At 32.5% G+C, this 19834-nt stretch overlaps 1 protein-coding gene across 4 annotated transcripts in view; it reads right to left on the bottom strand.

Annotated features, from left to right (window-relative positions):
- The window catches only part of SATB2 (SATB homeobox 2), a 228995-nt gene that overhangs the window by 21530 nt on the left and 187631 nt on the right, over positions 1-19834 (bottom strand). For all 4 annotated transcript variants that reach the window (XM_074302769.1, XM_074302770.1, XM_074302768.1 and 1 more), the window contains one exon: positions 19277-19474. In XM_074302769.1, coding sequence (XP_074158870.1) covers positions 19277-19474 — 198 coding nt within the window. The remainder of the gene's footprint in view (positions 1-19276; positions 19475-19834) is intronic.

Here is a 19834-nt window from a genome sequence, read left to right as displayed (position 1 = left end):
AGTTTATATGTTAAAATCTAGTGAGGTATTGTCAACTAGTTGATTATTTAGGCCAAATATGTCTGATAAATACAAAGAATGAACAATTTTGCTCTTTTCTCTTCATGTAGGAGAAAACTAAATTGCTTTCCTGTGATATCCAAATCAGTTCCTAATTTTGTAATTTCTGTACATCATTCATATATGTCCTTTTCTATCTAATCATACAACAACAAATCTAGTTCAGATAGAAAGAGACATATATGTATATATATGTACGTATACACACACACACACACACACACACAGTGTGTGTTCTTCCCAACCTGATAACTTTATACTGATTTAATTCTACTCTTCTCCATGAACTCTACAATCTAGCCATATTAGCTGGCTTGCTGTTCCTACTTCACAATACTCCACCTCCTAGCTCCATGCCTTAATTCTAGAGGTTCCTCATGAGGGAAAACTTTCTTTTCCCCAACCTCTGTCTTTTAGAATCTCTGGGTTAAGACTTAGATCTAATAGCACTTCCTCCAGGAGGCTTTTCTGATCACTCAGTGGCTAGTCTCATTTCCTCTAAGATTACTTTTCACTAATTGTGTATTCATCTTGTATGTTCTGATTTGTATAACATATCTTCTGGAATATGATATTGCTATGATATCTCTATGTGATTAGAGAGTAAAGTACTTGAAGGCAGAGACTTCTTTATTTTATTTTTTTCTTTATATCTCTAGGACTGGATTTGGCAAACAGTAAACACTTAATAAATGCTTATTGATTGAGTGCTTTTATCACCAACCTATGGTATAGCTTTTGGGGAAGATTTCATTCTATTTAAAAAAAAAAACCATCACATAAGTTTCTTTCTTCCCCTAGAAGTTCTAGTCCTACAATTATAGTCATCAAATGCTAGTATAACCATAGTCCTAAGCTCCAGTCCACATCTATACTAAGCAGCCTGCTTTACAATGAAATGAAATGAAAAGCTAGAACAGTATTCTAAACATTAAAGATAGTCATTACATACTCTTTATAATCTGATTATACTTAGATACTTTATTAAACTAAATTATTATAAAATTCTGAATACTTTATATACTACTTCTTAGTGACCTCAGTCTAAAAAGTCTTTAAATTTAGAACACTTACCAAGATTGGTCAAGTTTTCTTCTTATTGAATCAATTAAAGCATCAACTAATTGGGAGATGTCAGAATCATTATACTCCAGAGTATTCAAGTTTGGTTTATACAGTTGAGAATAACAGACAAAATTATATAAACAGAAGCATATATGCATGAAGGGTAAAAACAAAATTGTAATACTTTGAGTCATTTGAAAAAAAAAAAGCATCTCTGGATAATCAAATGAGAAATTGTACCAATCCTCTTTGCAGGTCTTAAATTCCCAGTACTACATGTTTTTTAGCATTTGATTTGTTTGTCACAAAATGATGCTACTCAGTGGTTGCTGGAGAAAGTTTAATCACTTAGGTTCTTCAAGTATATTTCATCTTGCATTAAGGGTTAGAGGACTCTAGATTTTGAGGAGTAATTTACCTTAGAGAGAAGTCATATAATAAAACGTTTTACTTTACAGATCATGGAATCTTCAATTTAAAGTTCCAAAGGACCTTAGAGGTAATATATAAAAATCCAATCCCTTTATTTGTTTGTTCTTAAACTAAAGGAAAGTGAGTCTCTGAGAATATGTGACATTTGCTTATTACCCAGGCAGTAAGTGAACTAACTCTTTCCAATGGCCCCAAATTCCTATACCCTAAACATAAAAGGCTCCAAGAGGTTACTGTAGTTAACCCACAAAACTCTCCTAAGTATCTATGATTTGTGCTTATCCCATGTGAGCATATAATAGCAATTGCATATTTTCTGTCTTTGAAATAAATTTCCTTCCCAGCAAGGCCGTTCCCTCACATTCTCATTTAACAATGAGATGGGAAACTCAAAAGAAGAAATCATAACGACTCTTAACTTGGAAGAGCTACTCTCACTCTACCACTTAACTAACCATGTGATCTTGGACCAGATCAGACTTTTTTGAGCCTTAGTATTCCCACTTGTAAAATGGGCAAAATAATGTTTTAGGAATCAAATTTGTATCCGTTGCACCTATAACTACTACAATAATACATGTTATTTTTTTTAAAAATTCATCCATTCAGTCAAAAGGAGATAGTTTGAAAATGCTATATATTCAGAAAATATATACCAGCCTAGATGTTACTTTGTAGACCCACTTACAATTTGTAGATTTGTGGATTTTTAACATAGATTCTATAGACAGATTTCAATATGAACTTGAGTCAGAAAAAAACCCAAAATATTTTACATGATTGCATGTATAATATTTATCTGATTACTTATTGTCTCAGGGAAGAGAGAGGGATAGAATTTGAAATGCAAAACTTTAAAAAATATTTAAAAATTGTTTTGACCTATAATTGGGGGAAAATAAATATATTAAAGTATATTGAAACATTTGCCTAAAACAAAGTCTTTATTTTAATATAATTGGCATTCTTTTTAATTTATGTATTTTATTTTATTCAATTAAAAACTTCTGAGAAGAGGTCTGTGCACTTTACCAAATTGTAAATGGGATGCAAAATACAAAAAAATACATTAAGAACTCCTGATCTTGACTGAATTAATTTGTATTTCATTCCCCAGCCCACCTCGCCTGAGCTCCCATGTTATCAGAATGACCCATGGAACAATTCAGTAAAGAAACTGGGTCTCAACAAAGTTCAGGGTCAAATAATTTGCAGAAGATTACATCTAGAATCTACTTGTGCAGAAACTGAACTTGTGACCTGGGAGCTGTCAAACCTATCTAGCTTGCTTGATCTCCCATCTCTAGGGTAAGATGGAATAATAATAAAATAAATTCATTTCAGAACTTTCGCAGTGCTCCTTTAATTGAAAGAGTGCTTTACTATCATTATAAGAGAGAGTTCCAGACTTCAACTTAATACAAATCAGCAGCAGTTTTCAGCTACATTAGATTTCCACACTAAACAGAAACAGCTGAGAGGGCACAGTAGGTAGTTTTGGCTACAGCAGTTAAAAACTCAGTGGCTTTCCATTGCAATTGTAATAACTATCCATCATAAGAAATTCAATTGATTATCTTAGAGATACTCAAAGTTCATTATTTGTTACTGTTTATTGGCTTTTCTGAAATGCCTATTAGGGTTCATGGGACAGTATCTTACAGACACTTTAAGCTTTTAGAGAAGTGTTTGCCTAGAAAGCAGCTGAAAAAAAATTAGAAAAACAAACTGGTCAAAATACTCACTGAAACAGAACCACCACCCAGTACAGAGGTCACATTATTTTAAATGAAGGAATATTTCAATTCCTAAAAAAATAAAAATAAAAAATCAGTAGCTTCCATTGTTGAAAGCCTAATAGGTAAAATTCAAATTGGTTAGCCTTCTGGAAAATGATATGACCCTACTTTTCCCAGTCCCATCTACTACTATGATCTATCACATTTTTTACAGTTTTACAATCTCACATTGGGATGATTCTTTGTCCTTCCAATATAACCTGTGCTTCTGCTCATATTCTTTCCTTTGCCTAGAATAGTATTCTCTTGAATACTTTAAAATACTTTAAAAAAGTCTTTAAAATGCTACTCTCTCCATGGAGTTACATAGCATGTCATATTTCAATTCCATAGTCAATTCATTAGGCAATATTTTACAGTTTTTTTGTTTTTTTTTATTTGTGTTGTGTTCTTATTCCCCTCCTAGATTTTAACCTCTGTAAGGGCATGATGTACACATACACACATTTCTATATACAGATATAAGTATATGTATGTATATATCTCTAGATATATACAAACATATCTAGAGATATATACATACATACACATGTCCTTTTATATCTAACAGAGCTCTCAATTGCACAACAGTTACTTAATAAGTTTGTTTAATTTTTAAAAATTAATACAAATACTAAGAAGATAGCAATGATGTACAAGTACAATGATGTACTAAATACTAGGGAATCAAGGATGTTATCTCAGCAATGAAATTTAGGCAAAGCCCGGGCAATCATTTGAACTATACATACGAATTCTTGGTTAGTATATTCATCATCAGTAACTTAATCCAACTGTATGGAGTAGCTCTGTTTCTCTTCCATGTATAAACTATTGCCTTTGAAAAGTTAGGTTTCTCTGCTCTGACCTTCTCCAAGTTAAAAGTCATTAAGATTTCTTTATGAGTTTCCCATAATTTTGACATAGTGTTGGATATTCATTAACTACTTAATACTTGTTGACATGACTAAAGAGATTTGTTCCTATACATAAGTTTGATTATATCTACACTTAGAGAATTAACAAATAACAGAAATCCAAGAAAGGATTAGGAAGATATTATTTTTCATTTTTAAAAGCCAATAAAATCTGATATTTAGCAGTTATTTGAATTCTAATGACATTTAACTGTCTTATGGGATTTTGTTCCACATGAAGGAGAAAATGAATTTATAGCCACTATAGATTCTCATTGGCTTTTCCTATGAAAAAACACAGTGAAAAGAGCACAGGATCAGGGGTCAGGACACCTGCTCGCCCAAAAACCTGTTACATAACTTGAAGCGATTCCTTTGCCTGTTCTCATCTGTTTCCTTATCTGTATAGAGATGGTATTGCCATATGTGCTGTTAAAGGACCAGTGATATCTTTGGTTGATATTATTTCTAATGTTTCTCCCATTCTAAGAGTCTATGTAATAAATTTTTTTTAATCAAGCCCTGATATTAAAACTAAATAAATGAGCCATTATGCAGTAATTACAGAAAATGTGAATTATAGCATATTTTGGTCTGTGTATCTTATTGATTACAAATTCAAAATTCAAGTGCTAACATGGTTATTGACAAAACTCTTCAATTCTTCTGTATGGAATTGGCCATTATTTTTAATTTTAAATGCACCAATATCAAAATCAAGTTGCAATTCCAAGCAAACATACATTTTGATGAACTTAAATTTGCACATAACTGAGTTACTTATTTTTAAGTGGAATTACCAAAAAAGACCTTGTCATTTTCACTTTCAGAATCTGATATCATGAGATCTCTACCTCTGCTATCAAAAGTTATACAACAACTGTATCATTTCATGTAAAGTGCTGATGTCAAGATTATGTTCTTTGTTAGTTATTTCATTTTAAAAAACACATGTAGAGCTTCATGCATATGCTCTGTCATGAAAGTCTAACAAGTTGGGAGGAGATGGGGGCGATTTGAACACACATACACATACACAATCATACTACTCTGTGCCCTGCTCTGGTTACAAACATTTCCCAGGTTTATGATTATCTTTTGTAGCTTGATCCAAATCAAAGTACTTGAAATACCAAAATATATACCAAAGATGAGAATAAGAGTTTGGAATAGCTCTTTTTCTCCCCTAAAATATACATTTTTGTTTCTTTGGTAGAGGCACTGATTACCTTTAAACCAATATGTACCTATGAGCTAGAACAAATCTGCTAGATAACTTATGGAGACCATGACATTCAGGCTTCACTTGTTTTTTGAGTAACAGATACTTTTCTATGGCAGTGGTTTTCTCCTCATTAGGATCAATTATACACTCTGATACAGCAGAGACAACAGTTTGATACAACTACTCAATTGAGTCCATTTTTTTCATCCCAAGCAACTAACAATGAATTAGCCCCAAAATAAAATGCCAGACAATAACATTCTTTCTTTGAGAGGTCACCAGGAAATGAGAAGAAAAGGAGGATTCAAGGAAGAGGAGGAGTGGGGGAGAAAGGAATGGGAGAAGGGAAAGAAGGAGAAACACAACCAAGATAAAAGGAGAGAAAAACATTCACTCTCTACTTCCTACCAAGTCATTCTGAAAAATTCTAGTTAATCACTGAGCAGCATGCATGAGGCTTTGTGGTATCATACATAGTGCAGTATCACTTTGGACACTATGGAGTAGGCTCAAAAGCTCTCTGAGCTTTAATACCTTAGAATAGAAATCTAAGTAAAGTAATCTCAGCATACCATTGAGAAGTTAGACTCATTTTACAGACATTAGCCAATTTATCCTGAAAACATTCCAGTTCTGCAACTAGGAAAAACAGAATATGGAAAGGGTTAGGCATATCCAAATGTAGAGAAACATACTAAGAACATAATTTTGTCCAGCAGACAATTTAGCTAGAAAATAAATCCCTCACTTGAAATCTAATACAATTTCAACTACTTAATGTAAAAGTATCCCAAGAATATCTTTTTTTAAATGATTGTAAAAATAATTTTTCTAACTCACTTTTATATAAGGTTTTGCAGGCTTCAATGCATGTTTCTATTATTTCATTTGACCCTTAAATTTGCTGGACAAATATCATTATGTTCATTTTACAAATATGATAACATTTTACAAATGTTACAAAAGTGACAAAAATTTTTTTACAAATGAGAAAACTGAGCCTCAGAAAAGTAAATGACTTGCCTGAGGGTCACCTAGCTAGCAAGTGATGAAATCAAGACCCAAACAAGAAGTTCCTAATCCTAGTCCAGTACTTTATTAACTTTCAAGATACCTTTAACCCTATTAGTGAAAATACTCAAAAGAAAGGTTCTTATATAATTCCTCCACTCAATCCAGAAATTCCTATTGATCAGATGGGCTATCCTTCACTTACAGAAGAGCAAAAGCAAATTCTGGATTCTCTCCCCATAACATGCTAAAACATGGTCCTGTATGAATAAAAGATCAATGGGAATATTCACAAATTCTTTTTTAGAGATTCTTTCATTTTCTAAACTTACTAACATTTTTCTACATATAATTGCTCTTTCCCAATATCTTATCCCCATTTTTTTTCCTCTTAGCCTCAGCATGTTCCATAGTCTCCATCTTTATTTTTTAAGTGTTAGTAATCTTTGCACTAAGTACTCATAACACTCCAGATCCTTCCAGGAAAAAAAAAAAAGAGTATTATCTCAAAATGGGCTAATAAAATAGAATCAAAATATTTCAATTCTTGTTTCTTTTATCAAAAGAGATATATTAAAAATAGGACAATGGATGAAATATATGACAAATACAACAAAAGTAAATGTGTAGGTAGGAAATCTATCCTCTCCAAATAGTTCATACATACTAACTAATGATAGCAGATAAAAAGAAAAGATTGGATATTTAGTTGTTGTTTGCTGTTTCAGTCATCATTGACTTTTCATTATCCCATTTGGTATTTTCTCGGTAAATACACTGGGGCAGTTTGTCATTTCCTTCTCCAATTTATTTTACAAATGAGAAAACTGAGGTAAATAGGGTTAAGTGACTTGCCTAGGGTCACATAACCAGTAAGTATCTGAGGACAAATTTGAATGGAAGAAAATGAGTCTTCCAAACTCTACTTTATCCACTGCAACATCTAGCTACTTCTCTTGTATGTTTACACACAAATGTACTCTTTAATCAAAACAATAATCAGTTACTATTGAGATAAAAATTTAGCTTTATAAACATTCTCTTTTGCATTATTACCAAAAGAAAAGTGACACAAAATGTACTAGTAGAGGACAAAAGATATTTGGGTTAGTGTTCTGACTCCTGGACTGGATTGTTAGAAATTTGGTCCATGAGTTCTGGCCTAACACACAAACTCTGACTTATGGAACAACAATAACAAGCCAACAATAATGTCTTGTCAATAAGAAGAATACCTTAGAGATCACCTTATCCAACCTCCAAATTCTAATAAGGAAAAAATTAGGTTAAGCAATAGGCTAAATGGAATTGAATCTCTTAACTTTGAGTTTTGTATTCTTTCCATCACATCACCATGCTTTTTTGGCTGACCTTGAACAAATTATCTTTGGTTCTTTTTTTTTTTTTTTTTTCTTTTTCATTTTTACTAATTATGCTGGTTAAAATGTAGATTGTTTGTGGTTTTGTACCATATGTATTTAAAATCTTGCTGATTTTTTTAAAATGAGAATGTAAAATAATTATATAAAATAACTGTACAAACGAAAAAAGATGATATATTTCAACAGGACTTAAGAGTAACAAGGCTCAAATTCAAATCCCAGCTATGCCAGTTCCTACTATGTGACATTAGATTAGTAACAACTTCTCTGACCTTTATTTTCTTGCAAAGTAGACAACAGTACTTGTGTAGCCTATTTTAGGGAATTGTTATAAGGATAAATAATATAACTCATGCAAAACATATAAATCATAGGCAGCTATGCAAGTATAAACTATTATTCTGATCAAACAAAGATGTTTTATTTATTTATTTATATCATTACTATCATGTCACCTTTACACTTGGTTGACCTCTAAATCAACTAAAACTGCAAGTTTGAGTTGCTAATGATCTCTTAATTACCAAATCTGTTGCCCTTTTCTTAGTCCGCTTCCTTCTTAAACTATTTGATATATTTGACAGAGTTGACTGCCCTTGTCTCCTAGAGATTCACTCCTCTTTCAGCTTTGTAATACTGTTGTCTATCTGTCAATACAGGTCTCTGAGTCTATTTCTGTTTGTTTCTCTCTTTTCTCTTTATGTTTTTGTCTGTCTCTCTTTGTCTCTATCTCTGTCTCTCTGTCTCCCCCCCCCCACTTCTCCTACCATTTGTTTAACATTCCTTCATCTCTTTTGACAGTTCATCATACCTCCTTACTATAGATACTGTTCAAAGATTTGTCATAAGCCCCCTTCTCTTCCCCCCTAGGATTCTCAGTAACATCAGCTCTAATGGGTGTAATTATTATCTTTAGGCAATGACTCACAGATCTATACATTCACTCCATTTCTCTTCTGTGTTTTAGTTCCACATCTAAAACTGAACTCATTATCTTTCTCAAACCATTCACCTCTCTAATGAGGATACCATCTTCCTTCCAAACTTTTAGGTTCCAAACCTATTAACCTTGACTCTTTCTTTTTACCCTCACATATCCAGTCAATTGCCATATCTTGTAGTTTTTACTTCCACATCATCTCTCACATCCTATTCTATTTTCTTCACACACAAATAACATCTTAGTACATCAGCTTGTGCTTATATTATTATAATAGCTTCCTAATTCTCTTCCTGCCTCAAGCCTCTCAGTACTCCTATCTATCCTACACACTGTTGCCAAAATAATTTTCCTTAACTTAAGACCTTATTGCCTACAGATTTTTACTTATTATTGCCTCCAGGTAACATGATGTTTTCTAAGTTTTAAAGCTCTCCACAATCTGGTTCCAATCTATCTTTCCAGCCAAATTGGACATTGTTTGCCTTCCTACATTCTGTGATCCAGCCAAACTAGACTTATTTCTGCTCATCCTACATCTCTCATCTCCATGTTTTTGCCTTAGCCATTTCTCAATAATTAAAATTCATTCCCTCAACAGCTCTACTTCACAAAAACTCAAGTAGCATTATATTCTTGAAGTTTTTTTCCTGATTCCATAAGTGTTAGTGCCTTCCCCTCCCTAAATATCATTTATGTAATTATGTTGCACTTATTTTTATTTATTCATTTTGAACTTATTCTACATATACATATATATGAACTTGTCTTCGCCATTTGAATAAGAGTTCCTTGTGAATATGTATTTTTTTCATTTCTTTTGTATTTGTATCTCCAATGTTTAGCATAGTTTCTGGTATCTAATAAATAGTGTTTAATAAATGTTTCTTGATTTTCATTGTAGTTTTATAACTGAGAACTTAATTTAGGCCATACTTAAGCATGTTAAAGACTAGGATTATAGATGTGATCTTAGTGATCATTGAGTTCATTTTATAGGGGTAAGTCACTTGCCTAAAATCTTGAAGTTAATAAATATATGATACACTAAATGATCCCAGTCTTTCTGACTCCAAAATCTGTACTCTATCCACTAAATCACATTTCCTCTCTAGAGTCAGATTTGGAGCAAAAGTACTGGCCAACACAGTGACTTAAGAAGTATGCTATAATATGCCACAAGTTGAATTCTGATGCAGAAATTATGATTACCTTTGTCAATAATGGAAAATATCATGAAGATACTTTAAATTAAAAAAATTGTTACTTACAGAAGATCAGGTTTTTTTAGGAAATCAAAATTTTCTTTGCTCCAATGTTATAGGAACACTTCTGGAAACAGTAATATAAAATCATCTGATAAAATTTCAAAAAGTACATTGCATGTAGTAGGTAAATTTAAAATTTATTGGATTTTTTTGGAGGGAGGGAGGAATGCATAAGGTAATTTTAATATTAGTCAAGACAACAAAACAAGTATAAGTAATTTATAGTTCATGATGTGATTTTATATAGAGTAGCTCTCTTGAGGCTAAAAACAATTCTGTATCTCTCTTTGAAAGATGAAGCTAAATGACTTGTCCAAAGTCATATCTCTTAAAAAGTGGCAGAGCTGGGATTAAAAGAAAGCATGCTATAATAGCATTTCTATACCACCAGGCTATTTAACTCAAAGAAAATAATTTGTTTAGCAATAATAATGTAATTTAATCACCTGAGGCAGAAGAAAGATATCTTTAATTAACAAAACTGATTTACCTTATGAAAGGTTCATTGGTCATCAATAAATAATAATAATAAATTAACTTTAAAAACATCAGGAATAGTTCAGAAGAAACATTAAAGAATTAAGAGGAAATTTCAAAGAAAAAGGAGAAAAGTCAGAGTTTTTAAGGAAGAAATCAAGAAGCCTAACAACTGGAGAAAAAATCCAGAGAGATGAACATTAACTGTAGATTTTCTCCCAAATAAAGAAGCAGAGTTAAAAGTCAAAAATAAAAGAAACAGAGGAAAAAATAATGGAGCAAAAAAAAATAATGATCCATTTTGGAAGATCCATCTGTGGAGGAAGAGATTTGGTAGTTGAAAGGCAGAATGCAAAAAGTAGAAAGAGAGATTACAAATTCAAGCATAATATTGAAAGGAATAAGGAAAAAGGAAAAAGAGTAGTTTCAGGACAGCCAGACTAGAGTTTAGAATACTTCTTTTACAATCCCAATAAGAACCATCAATAAAAAGCATTCTGAGAAATTCTACAGAATCTTTGAAGGAAAAGAATAAAGGAAAGGATGGAAGGAAAACATCACTTCTTCAAAAGGACCATTATTAATTAACTTCACTAACATAGAAAAATGGATGGAGGTGGAAGAAGAAGGATTAATTGAAATAAGGGAAAGACAAAGCAAGCAAAAGGAAGAGAGAATAACAATAAAGGTAAACCCAAAAAGATTGGGGATGAAGCAATAGCTAAAGAGATAGGAGAGTTTGGGGGAAGATACTGACTTCAAATTAGTGTAAGCAAAAGAAATGACAAACTAAAATCAATGAAATGTGTGTTTTTCTATGTAATGGAAGAAAATACAAACTTGAGTGTCACTAAATGTAAGTTAACTAAATCCTCCAAGAAAAAAAAAGAAATAAATGAATAAGAAAGCAAAACCCAAAATTTTTTTGCAAAGAAGAAACATTGTCCATATACAGGCACAGATAGAATAAATAATGAAAGAACAGAATAAAATCTGTTAAGCTTCAAGTGAAGCTAAAAAAGTAAGAATTATACTCATGATCTCAAATGAGGCAGTAAATAAAAACTGACAATGAAGCTATATTATGCTTAAATACACCAGAGATGATTTTTAAACATTAAAAGTATTGTTAAAATGTAACAATAGTAAGTGCAACAAATGCCATAGTATTATGTTCATAAAAGAAAAGGTCCTTGAATTACAAAAACATCTTGATAATAAACAATTACAGTAAGACATGTTAATACTCTTCTCTACAAGCTGGAAAAATCCATTAAAATGAGAAAACCAAAAAGGAAATATAGACCTGAATGACTCCAATGACTTGGATAAGCGCAATGTAACTACAGTATGACTACTTCTTAATGGAAATATTAAAGAGTATAAACATTTCTTCATATTCCCATAGTAGTCTTAAAAATTAATCATTTGCTATAATATAAAATTATAGATAAAAGTTTAAAAAGCAAAACTACAATTTTATGCCACAGTTAGTAATGCTTAAAGGAATGATAAATACGTATAGAAAAGACAGATGATAAATGCATATTTTAAAGATCAAATCATAAATCCAAAACATATATAAAGGAAGCTAAGTAATAACACTATAAATAATGATTCAATCAAACAAATGATCAAAACTCTAAATAATTATGTTAAAGATAATGTTAACAATGAAACAATACACCAAAGAGGGAGGGAGGGAGGAAGGAGGAAAAGTAATCAGAATAGTAGTCCAGTGTCTGATGAACTCATTAAAATGGATTACTGCAGAAAGAGATTCTTTTTAAACAAAAATGTATGTAAAAACTGGAGCTCAGTTTAGCAGAAATTTCCTTTAAAGAAGCATCTTACATGATTTGCCACAATAAGCTTAAAATGGACATTAAACCTTAATATACAAGTTCTGCATAGAAAAGAAGGAGGAATTAATTGCTACCTTCTATAACTATGGTTAAGAGAAAAAGTCTTAAACATAGAAACCATAGAGAAATTTATAAGAAACAAAACAATTTGGAAAATATAATATTTAAAAATTTTTGCACAATAAAATCCACAGAGCATTAAAAAACAGTAAAGTGGTAAAAACATTGGCATCAAATATTACTAATATTTGATGTGAATATATAAAACCAAGAATCTTTCTCTAAAAGATCAAAGAATTTTTTTTAAAAAATCAAATTATAAATGAGCATATGAAAACATATTCCAAATCACTAATATAAAAATAATCAAATTAAAATAGCTTTGAGGTTTTGCTTCACATCATGAAAATCGACAAAAATGATGAAAAATGAGAAATACTAGTTGAAAAGTCTGTGTGTAAACCCAGTATAAATACACTGATGTACCATTGACAATGCTTTGAAAGGATTTCAATTCATTCCCAGATGTAAGTTCAGTTCAGCATTAGAACACTATTAGCAAATTAATTTCAAAAATAATAAAGATATCAAAAATTACTTTGTTCCTTTAGAAGCAAAAGACCAAACCTAAAAACAAAACAAAAAATAAACCAACACAACCACAATACTCATTTATACTAAAAATAAACAAACAAAAAACCTATAAGCCAAGAAAGGAAAAAAAATCATGGAAATGGCCAACTTTGTTATGATCAAAAAACACATATTTTTAAAACACTAGCTGGCATTATTTACAATGGGGAGGGAATATGTAGAATTTTTTCTAGTGTGAAAAACAAAATTATGTTCCCTTTCTTCACTAATTATTTCACATGGTTCTAGAAATGCTAGCTTATAGCAATAAAAACAACAGAACAAAATCAAAAAGTTATAACCATCAGCAAAGAAGAGACAAAATTATCTCTATTTTCCTAAAGATAATAGAAAGCCACTGGAGTGTATCAAGCAAGAAAGAGACATGGTTAGATCTGTGCTTTGGGATTACTCTGGCAGCTGTGTGGAGGAAAGAGAACAGGATGAGGAAACTATAGCCTATGGAGCTCAATTTGGCCTGACACATATTTCAATTCAGAATTGTGAAAAATTCACATAAGTTATCTAAGGAAATTTTAGATTATTATTCACTATGACAAAGTTATATTTGAACTAAGATTGGTTTTTGCATTTTTAAGTGGTTTGCCAACCCTAGAAGCAGGTAGACCAGTTGGGAAGATACTGTAATAATCCAGGGGAAAAGTGATGAAGGTCATATAACCATAAAGAAGGAGATAAACATGATATTGATGAAACATTGACAAGACTTGGTAACTGTGTAGAAAAGTGGGGTTAGGTGGGAGGATAAGTGAGGAGATAGTGAGACTTTGTGAATGGAAAGATGATTATGTCATCCACAATAAGAGGAATGAATGTTCACAATTTACTGACTATCATCAGTAAAAAGGTGAGGGCAGATGTGAGAAGTGAAATAAAAGTGGTCAGTGAAATATTTTAAAGCAAATTACATTTCACAAAAATATGAAGTGACTTGCCATAAGACAACTAGAAAAAAGAATGCAACAAATGAAAAAAATGTCTAATTTTTTGACTATTTACTCTAATTAGCAGTAAATTCTTCCTTCAAATTTTGAGCATTAAGAAATGAAGATATCCAGGAAAGGCTCCTTTTTATTGTTACCTAGGTCTTTGTAAGGGAGAGGATTAGAATTAGGCCACCTAAGAATAAAGCTTTATGTATCCCTGAATCTCTACAGTGGAGATAAATTTAAAATCTTGAATAAGTCAAGCAAATGACCAAAGGAAGTAGGGAGGAGATCCTTTTTTTTCTTTTTTTAATTTGAGAGTTAATTTAGGTTGTTGCTATTGTTGTTATTGTCATTGTTTTCTCCCATGTGGTTTGTCATTCTTGTTGGAGAAGATGGGACAAGAAGGATAAGTAGGATCTGGCCCTATAACTTCATCAGTGTAAGGAACTCTCAGTTAGACAATTTTCCTCTTATTAATACAGATTTGTGGATGCTCTAAAACTTATAGATTTAAAAATTGTTTGGACCCTAAGAAATTAAGTGACTTATCCAGTGTTACAGAACTTTCATGTGGAAGGAATAATTTTAACCCAGGTTTTCCTAATTCTGGGGCTAGCTTTCTATCAACTCAGAATTTAATAAATATTAGCAAATATTTAGTAAAGATCTTTCTTTGGTCTTTGCTGGTTGTTCAGAAACATTCCTCCAACCTACCCAAATGAGAATAAAGCACCTGAACATAACTATCCATTTAAGATAGAAACTGTTCATTTGTATGTTTGCACTGGCCTGGAGAATGAATTTCAAAACCTTGGAGCCACATTCAAACAGTAGGTTTGAACACAGAGCCTGGGATGAATCCAAGAGGGGAGAAATCTGTCTCCTACTAACCAGGTGCCTGGATTTGCAAACTTCCTTTTCTAGTTATTCATTTTTTTTAAATTTTTTTTTGTATTCATAGTTTGCCTTTTTTGAAACAACAATCAACAAAGCAAGTTCTAGGATATGCTGATGATGCAGGTAAGGAAGATGGAAGCTTCAATATAGTAATATAAATGCAAGATAAGTTTCAGAATTAGAAATAATGTTCCCATCGGGGGGCCGGTCTGATGGCAAAATTATGACAAATCACAAGGAAAAAATTGAAGAATGCAATCATTCTAATAACTCAGTATTATACAGGACACTGAATAAACTTAAATTCACACATAGTAATCTTTTTATTTGTTTTAGATGAATCACTAAAACTAATACTAATGCTTTTCCTCCTCATTCTTACAAATTGCTATTATTTAGCTGCTTAAGTACCTTTACAAATTTTATAGCAACTGCTGTACCCTAGTTATTGTTTTGATTGAGGCTCTGACTTTAGTAATGTAGAAAGGTCCTAATGAAGGATAGCCTCTAGGAAAGCAGATTAGTATGTACTCTGCCATATAAAGGGTTGCTAGGGGCACTTAGAGGTTAGATGACTGCCCAGGTTACACAGACTGTAAATATCAGTGGAAAGTTTTCCTAACTCCAAGACTAACTCTTAATCCGCTATGCCACACTGTCTTTCTACACTAATTATAAGAAAAATAAAGGTGTTTTAATATCTCTGAACAATTCAATTTGGTCAGGAAATATTAAGATAGGACAAAATCAGTATGCTGGTAACTGTCTCTGATGGCATCTATTCTATCCTTATTTAATATATAGAAAAGGCCTTTAAAAGAAAACCTCATTCTAAAACTGTAGCAGCTATAAACTCAGAATGAACACTTTACTCTGTGTGTGTGGGACCCTTCTAATGGAAATCGAATAAAGCAATAAGGTATGCTGGGCACAAACACAATTTGGCCAGAGCCCCAAATCAGGCCTGTTAGGTAACCCATTCATACTGTAAACAATACTCTTTACTTTCTACCACATTAAGAGAGAAATGTGATCAAAGCAAGGAGTAGCAGCCAATAGCTCCTTTGGTTTTTCAGTCTCCAGGGCTAACTTCAGGCAAGTTTTAATGTTTCTGCTCTAGTTTTCACAACTAGAGGTAGAGTAGCTAATAACTAGTACTTTGACCCAATTGTTTAGCAGAATTTTTTTGGTCAAGTCAAGGATATTCATTCACTTTGGGGGCCTCATGTTGGAATAACTGAAACCACAAGTAATAATTAGGTTCCAGATCTATTGGGGAAAAATAATTCTTTTCATTTGATGTTTGATTATGTCTTGTCACCTATTTTATACTGTCTAAAACTGAACATAAACTCCTAGTGTATATAGCTCATATATATTTTACAAATTACTTTTTGATGCATCTTATCCATGATACATGAAATAAAAGGTGATTTCTAACATTTTAGAGAGCTAGAAATTATGTACGAGAACAATATACTGAATTTGATACCACATACACATACATAAACATCATACCACCTCAAGGAGATGGCATGGAAGGAAGGAGGGAAGGACTTTTTAGAGTCAGACAATCGAGGTACATAGCAAAGGTCTTTCAGAGAATAGCCTTCCCCAGATCACATGTGCTGGGCCAACTGTGTTCAACAGTCTCAAGAGCTCTGCTATATTTACTTGCCAGCTGGTTCCACTCATTTTTCTTCATTTTTCATATTATGATTGCAATAAATAATTAATCTACAGCTTTGTAACTTGCTGACAAATATAAATGCAGCAGCCATTCAGAGACATTGTTTAAAAAAGAGGTTATGTGAAAAGTTGTTGTTGTCGTTTTTTTAAGAAGGCTTAATTATCAAGGTCATCAGTTAAAAATAAAAATATAAAACCTTATCTATAAACATTTTGTGAGCAAGATCTAAGTGTTAAATAGAATATTTTATCAATTAATCACTTTTTAGTTTTAAACAGTATTTGATCATAATCTCTGGAGCCAGAAAGCCCAAATGTTATTATCTTCATTCTGTAGATGAAAAAACTGAGACTCAAAGAATTTAAATAACTCAGCCACAGGTACACATGAATTGAAAATAAAACAAAATAAATTAAATACCAAACATAAATCAATTCCTCATGACTTTCTTAGACATATAAAATGCTTTTAGACCTACTTTCAAAGGAGTCTATGAGTTCTGGCATATCATCAAGAACCTAATCAGACCAATAGATCTACTAGTCACTTATTGATATTATTTATTTCCCTTAAAAAAATTGGAAGCTCACAGTAATGAAAAACTAAGAAAAATGAGTAAGGTGAATAGAAGCAGTAAGAGTTAAATTTGTAACATGCTATTATATACTTGTTCTTACTTCAAGACTCTCTGTCTAGTTTAATAGTTATTCTATGAAACACATGTTTACTGGTGTTTGGAACAAGGCATCTTTAAGTTATTATCTACTTATTTCAATTTAGATTTTAATTATTCCCTAGATTTCTTGTCCTCAAAGTGTAGACTATCAAAATAGTTCCTTTGATAGACTATCACAATTCTCCAAGTCACTTGTTTAAAATCCTAGAGTAAGATGTTCTGGTATTTGGATGAGGTTCTTGTGTCATCTAGGAAATGAAAACAATGAATGGGTCTTAGTCCATGAATTCTTGCTCTTATGGATATCTTGGCATTTGCTCCATTGCTTTGGAGGTCATGTGGATAAAAAAGAAATGAATCATAGTCATACCTGGGAGGAATGGACATTGGATTTGGAAGCAGTAGTACTGACCTCTAGTACCAGTCTTGCCAGTTACTACTTGGTATAACTTGAACAAGTCACTTCAAATTGCTAGATTTCAGTTGTCCCAACTGTAAAATGAGTAGGTTGAGGTAAATAAGGGATTTTTAACATTTTTATTGTATCACAGACTGCTGACAGACTGGTGAAGCCTATAGATTCCTCAGAAGAATTATTTTAAAAAACAGGTCACAAGATAAATAAACTAGCTTAAAATACCATTATCAAAATATTCTAAAAACCAATTATTAGACCACCAGTTAAGAAGCCTTTTGTTTAGATAATCTCTAAAGTCCCTTCTGGAATCAATGCCTATCATTCTAAAAGGGAGAATTATTTGCTCTAAATTTTCTTTTGGAGATTGCACAAACCATTGCCTGAAAGCACCAAGCAGAATAACACTCAGCTTGGCTAAGAAGATAGTTATGCATTAGACCCATTTTGTTTCTGGGCTCTTTACCAAGGTAAAGTGGCCACCCCTGAGAAAAAAAAAGGAAGCACTAAGAGTCAGAGTTTAAGGAATATATTTGATGTAGATTGATCTCTCTCTCTCTCTCTCCCTCCCTCCCTCCCTCTTCCCTCTCCCTCACCCTCTCTCTCTCTCTCTCACTCTCTCTCTCTTTATATATGTGTATGTGTGTGTGTGTGTATTTTTTTTTTTTTTTTTTTTTTGCTTTCCCTCTCCCTAATGTAAAAATGTCAGGGTCAAATAGACAAGAGTTAAGGAAGGCCAAAAGGGAATGTTCTTAGAATTTCTTCTTCAGGGCAAATGGAAGTCGGTGATCTGTCAGGTAGGTTTACTTTCATTGAAAAATGCTGGTCTAAGAACAACCAATTTGCTTTTATCTGGGGTAAATCAACTTACTTCAGAAATGAATGCCCTTTCCCTCAAAAGAAAATGAAATTAAGGAACCAAAGAAACATCTTCAAAGTTTTAAAAAAAAATTGTATTTCCTGATTTGGTAAATAGACAAGTCTGTGTAATCATGATTTTGATACAAGACTAAAAACCTAGATATCAGATGAATTAAACTCAAACTTATGTTAGGTTAAGGTTCCCCTAGTAGCTGCTTCTTTCCCCTGTCCATCTAAAACATTCCTTGTCAACATTTCTAAACTAATGAAAGTCTGCTGTTGGGATTAAAACCATTATCTATTATGCATAGATATGATGTTGTATATTAATGATTTTGGTATCATAATATAATAGATAAAAAAATCACACTACTTTGGCAGTGGTGAAAAGATGGCAAGAATCAGTCAAGGAATTTGTGTTTGAATCCTGAATATGTCATTCACCAGGTAAGTGAATGGTTATCATTTAGCTTATCAGAAGAGGGTGGACTAGTTGATCTCTGAGGTCTCTTTCAGCTCTAAATGTTCATATTATTATTTCTGTGCAGATGTACACACAGGTGGGCATTCTCAGAACCCAGGACATCTGCCTTTGAAATGTGCATTAGTGTACCTACACACATTCTGCCAGAAAGCCTGCAAGGCAGAAGCAAACTGAAGCCAGGTTTTCCTTGGACCTTTTACAGCTGCTACAAACATAAAGTCTCATTCAATAAGAAAGTTAGCGCTCTGACCTGCACAGGCTCAGGAGTGAGCTGGACAACATGCTGCATGCGCTCACTGTGATGATGCCTGGACTCCTCCTCATAGATCACATCTCTTTCATGCTGGGGAAGGTTCAAGAAGCGGCGGATGGTGCACAGGTTTTCCCACAGGGTGCGGTTTTCTGGGCTTGGGTTTTCCTTCCAGCGGAGTAGTTCACATAACCAACCCTAGAAAGAGAAGGTCACAAGAGATAACTTCTTGGATAAATGGATCAGATATGTTCTTGATCTCAAAGAAATACAGGCTCTACTCAAGCATTTCTGAAGTCTTTCTCTCTACATGTATAGATAATTCATGTTATACGTGGAGCTCTCTGGAAACTCAAAATCACAGTTGCTTATTATACCTCATGGAACAATATTTTAATTCTTTTCCTACAAATCTATAGAAACCTTAAGTTTAAAAAACTGAAAAAAGCCTGGATAACATTAGGAAAAAAAGCATTCAAAAGATATCCTTGATGAACTTCAGTGCAAAAATACATAAAAATTAGTTGACCTTTCAACCAAGAGAAAGGAGGAGAAAAC

This window comes from Sminthopsis crassicaudata, chromosome 3, assembly GCF_048593235.1.
Source record: "Sminthopsis crassicaudata isolate SCR6 chromosome 3, ASM4859323v1, whole genome shotgun sequence".
In the NCBI taxonomy this organism is placed as follows: domain Eukaryota; kingdom Metazoa; phylum Chordata; class Mammalia; order Dasyuromorphia; family Dasyuridae; genus Sminthopsis; species Sminthopsis crassicaudata.
This window is presented reverse-complemented; position numbering and strand designations above follow the sequence as displayed.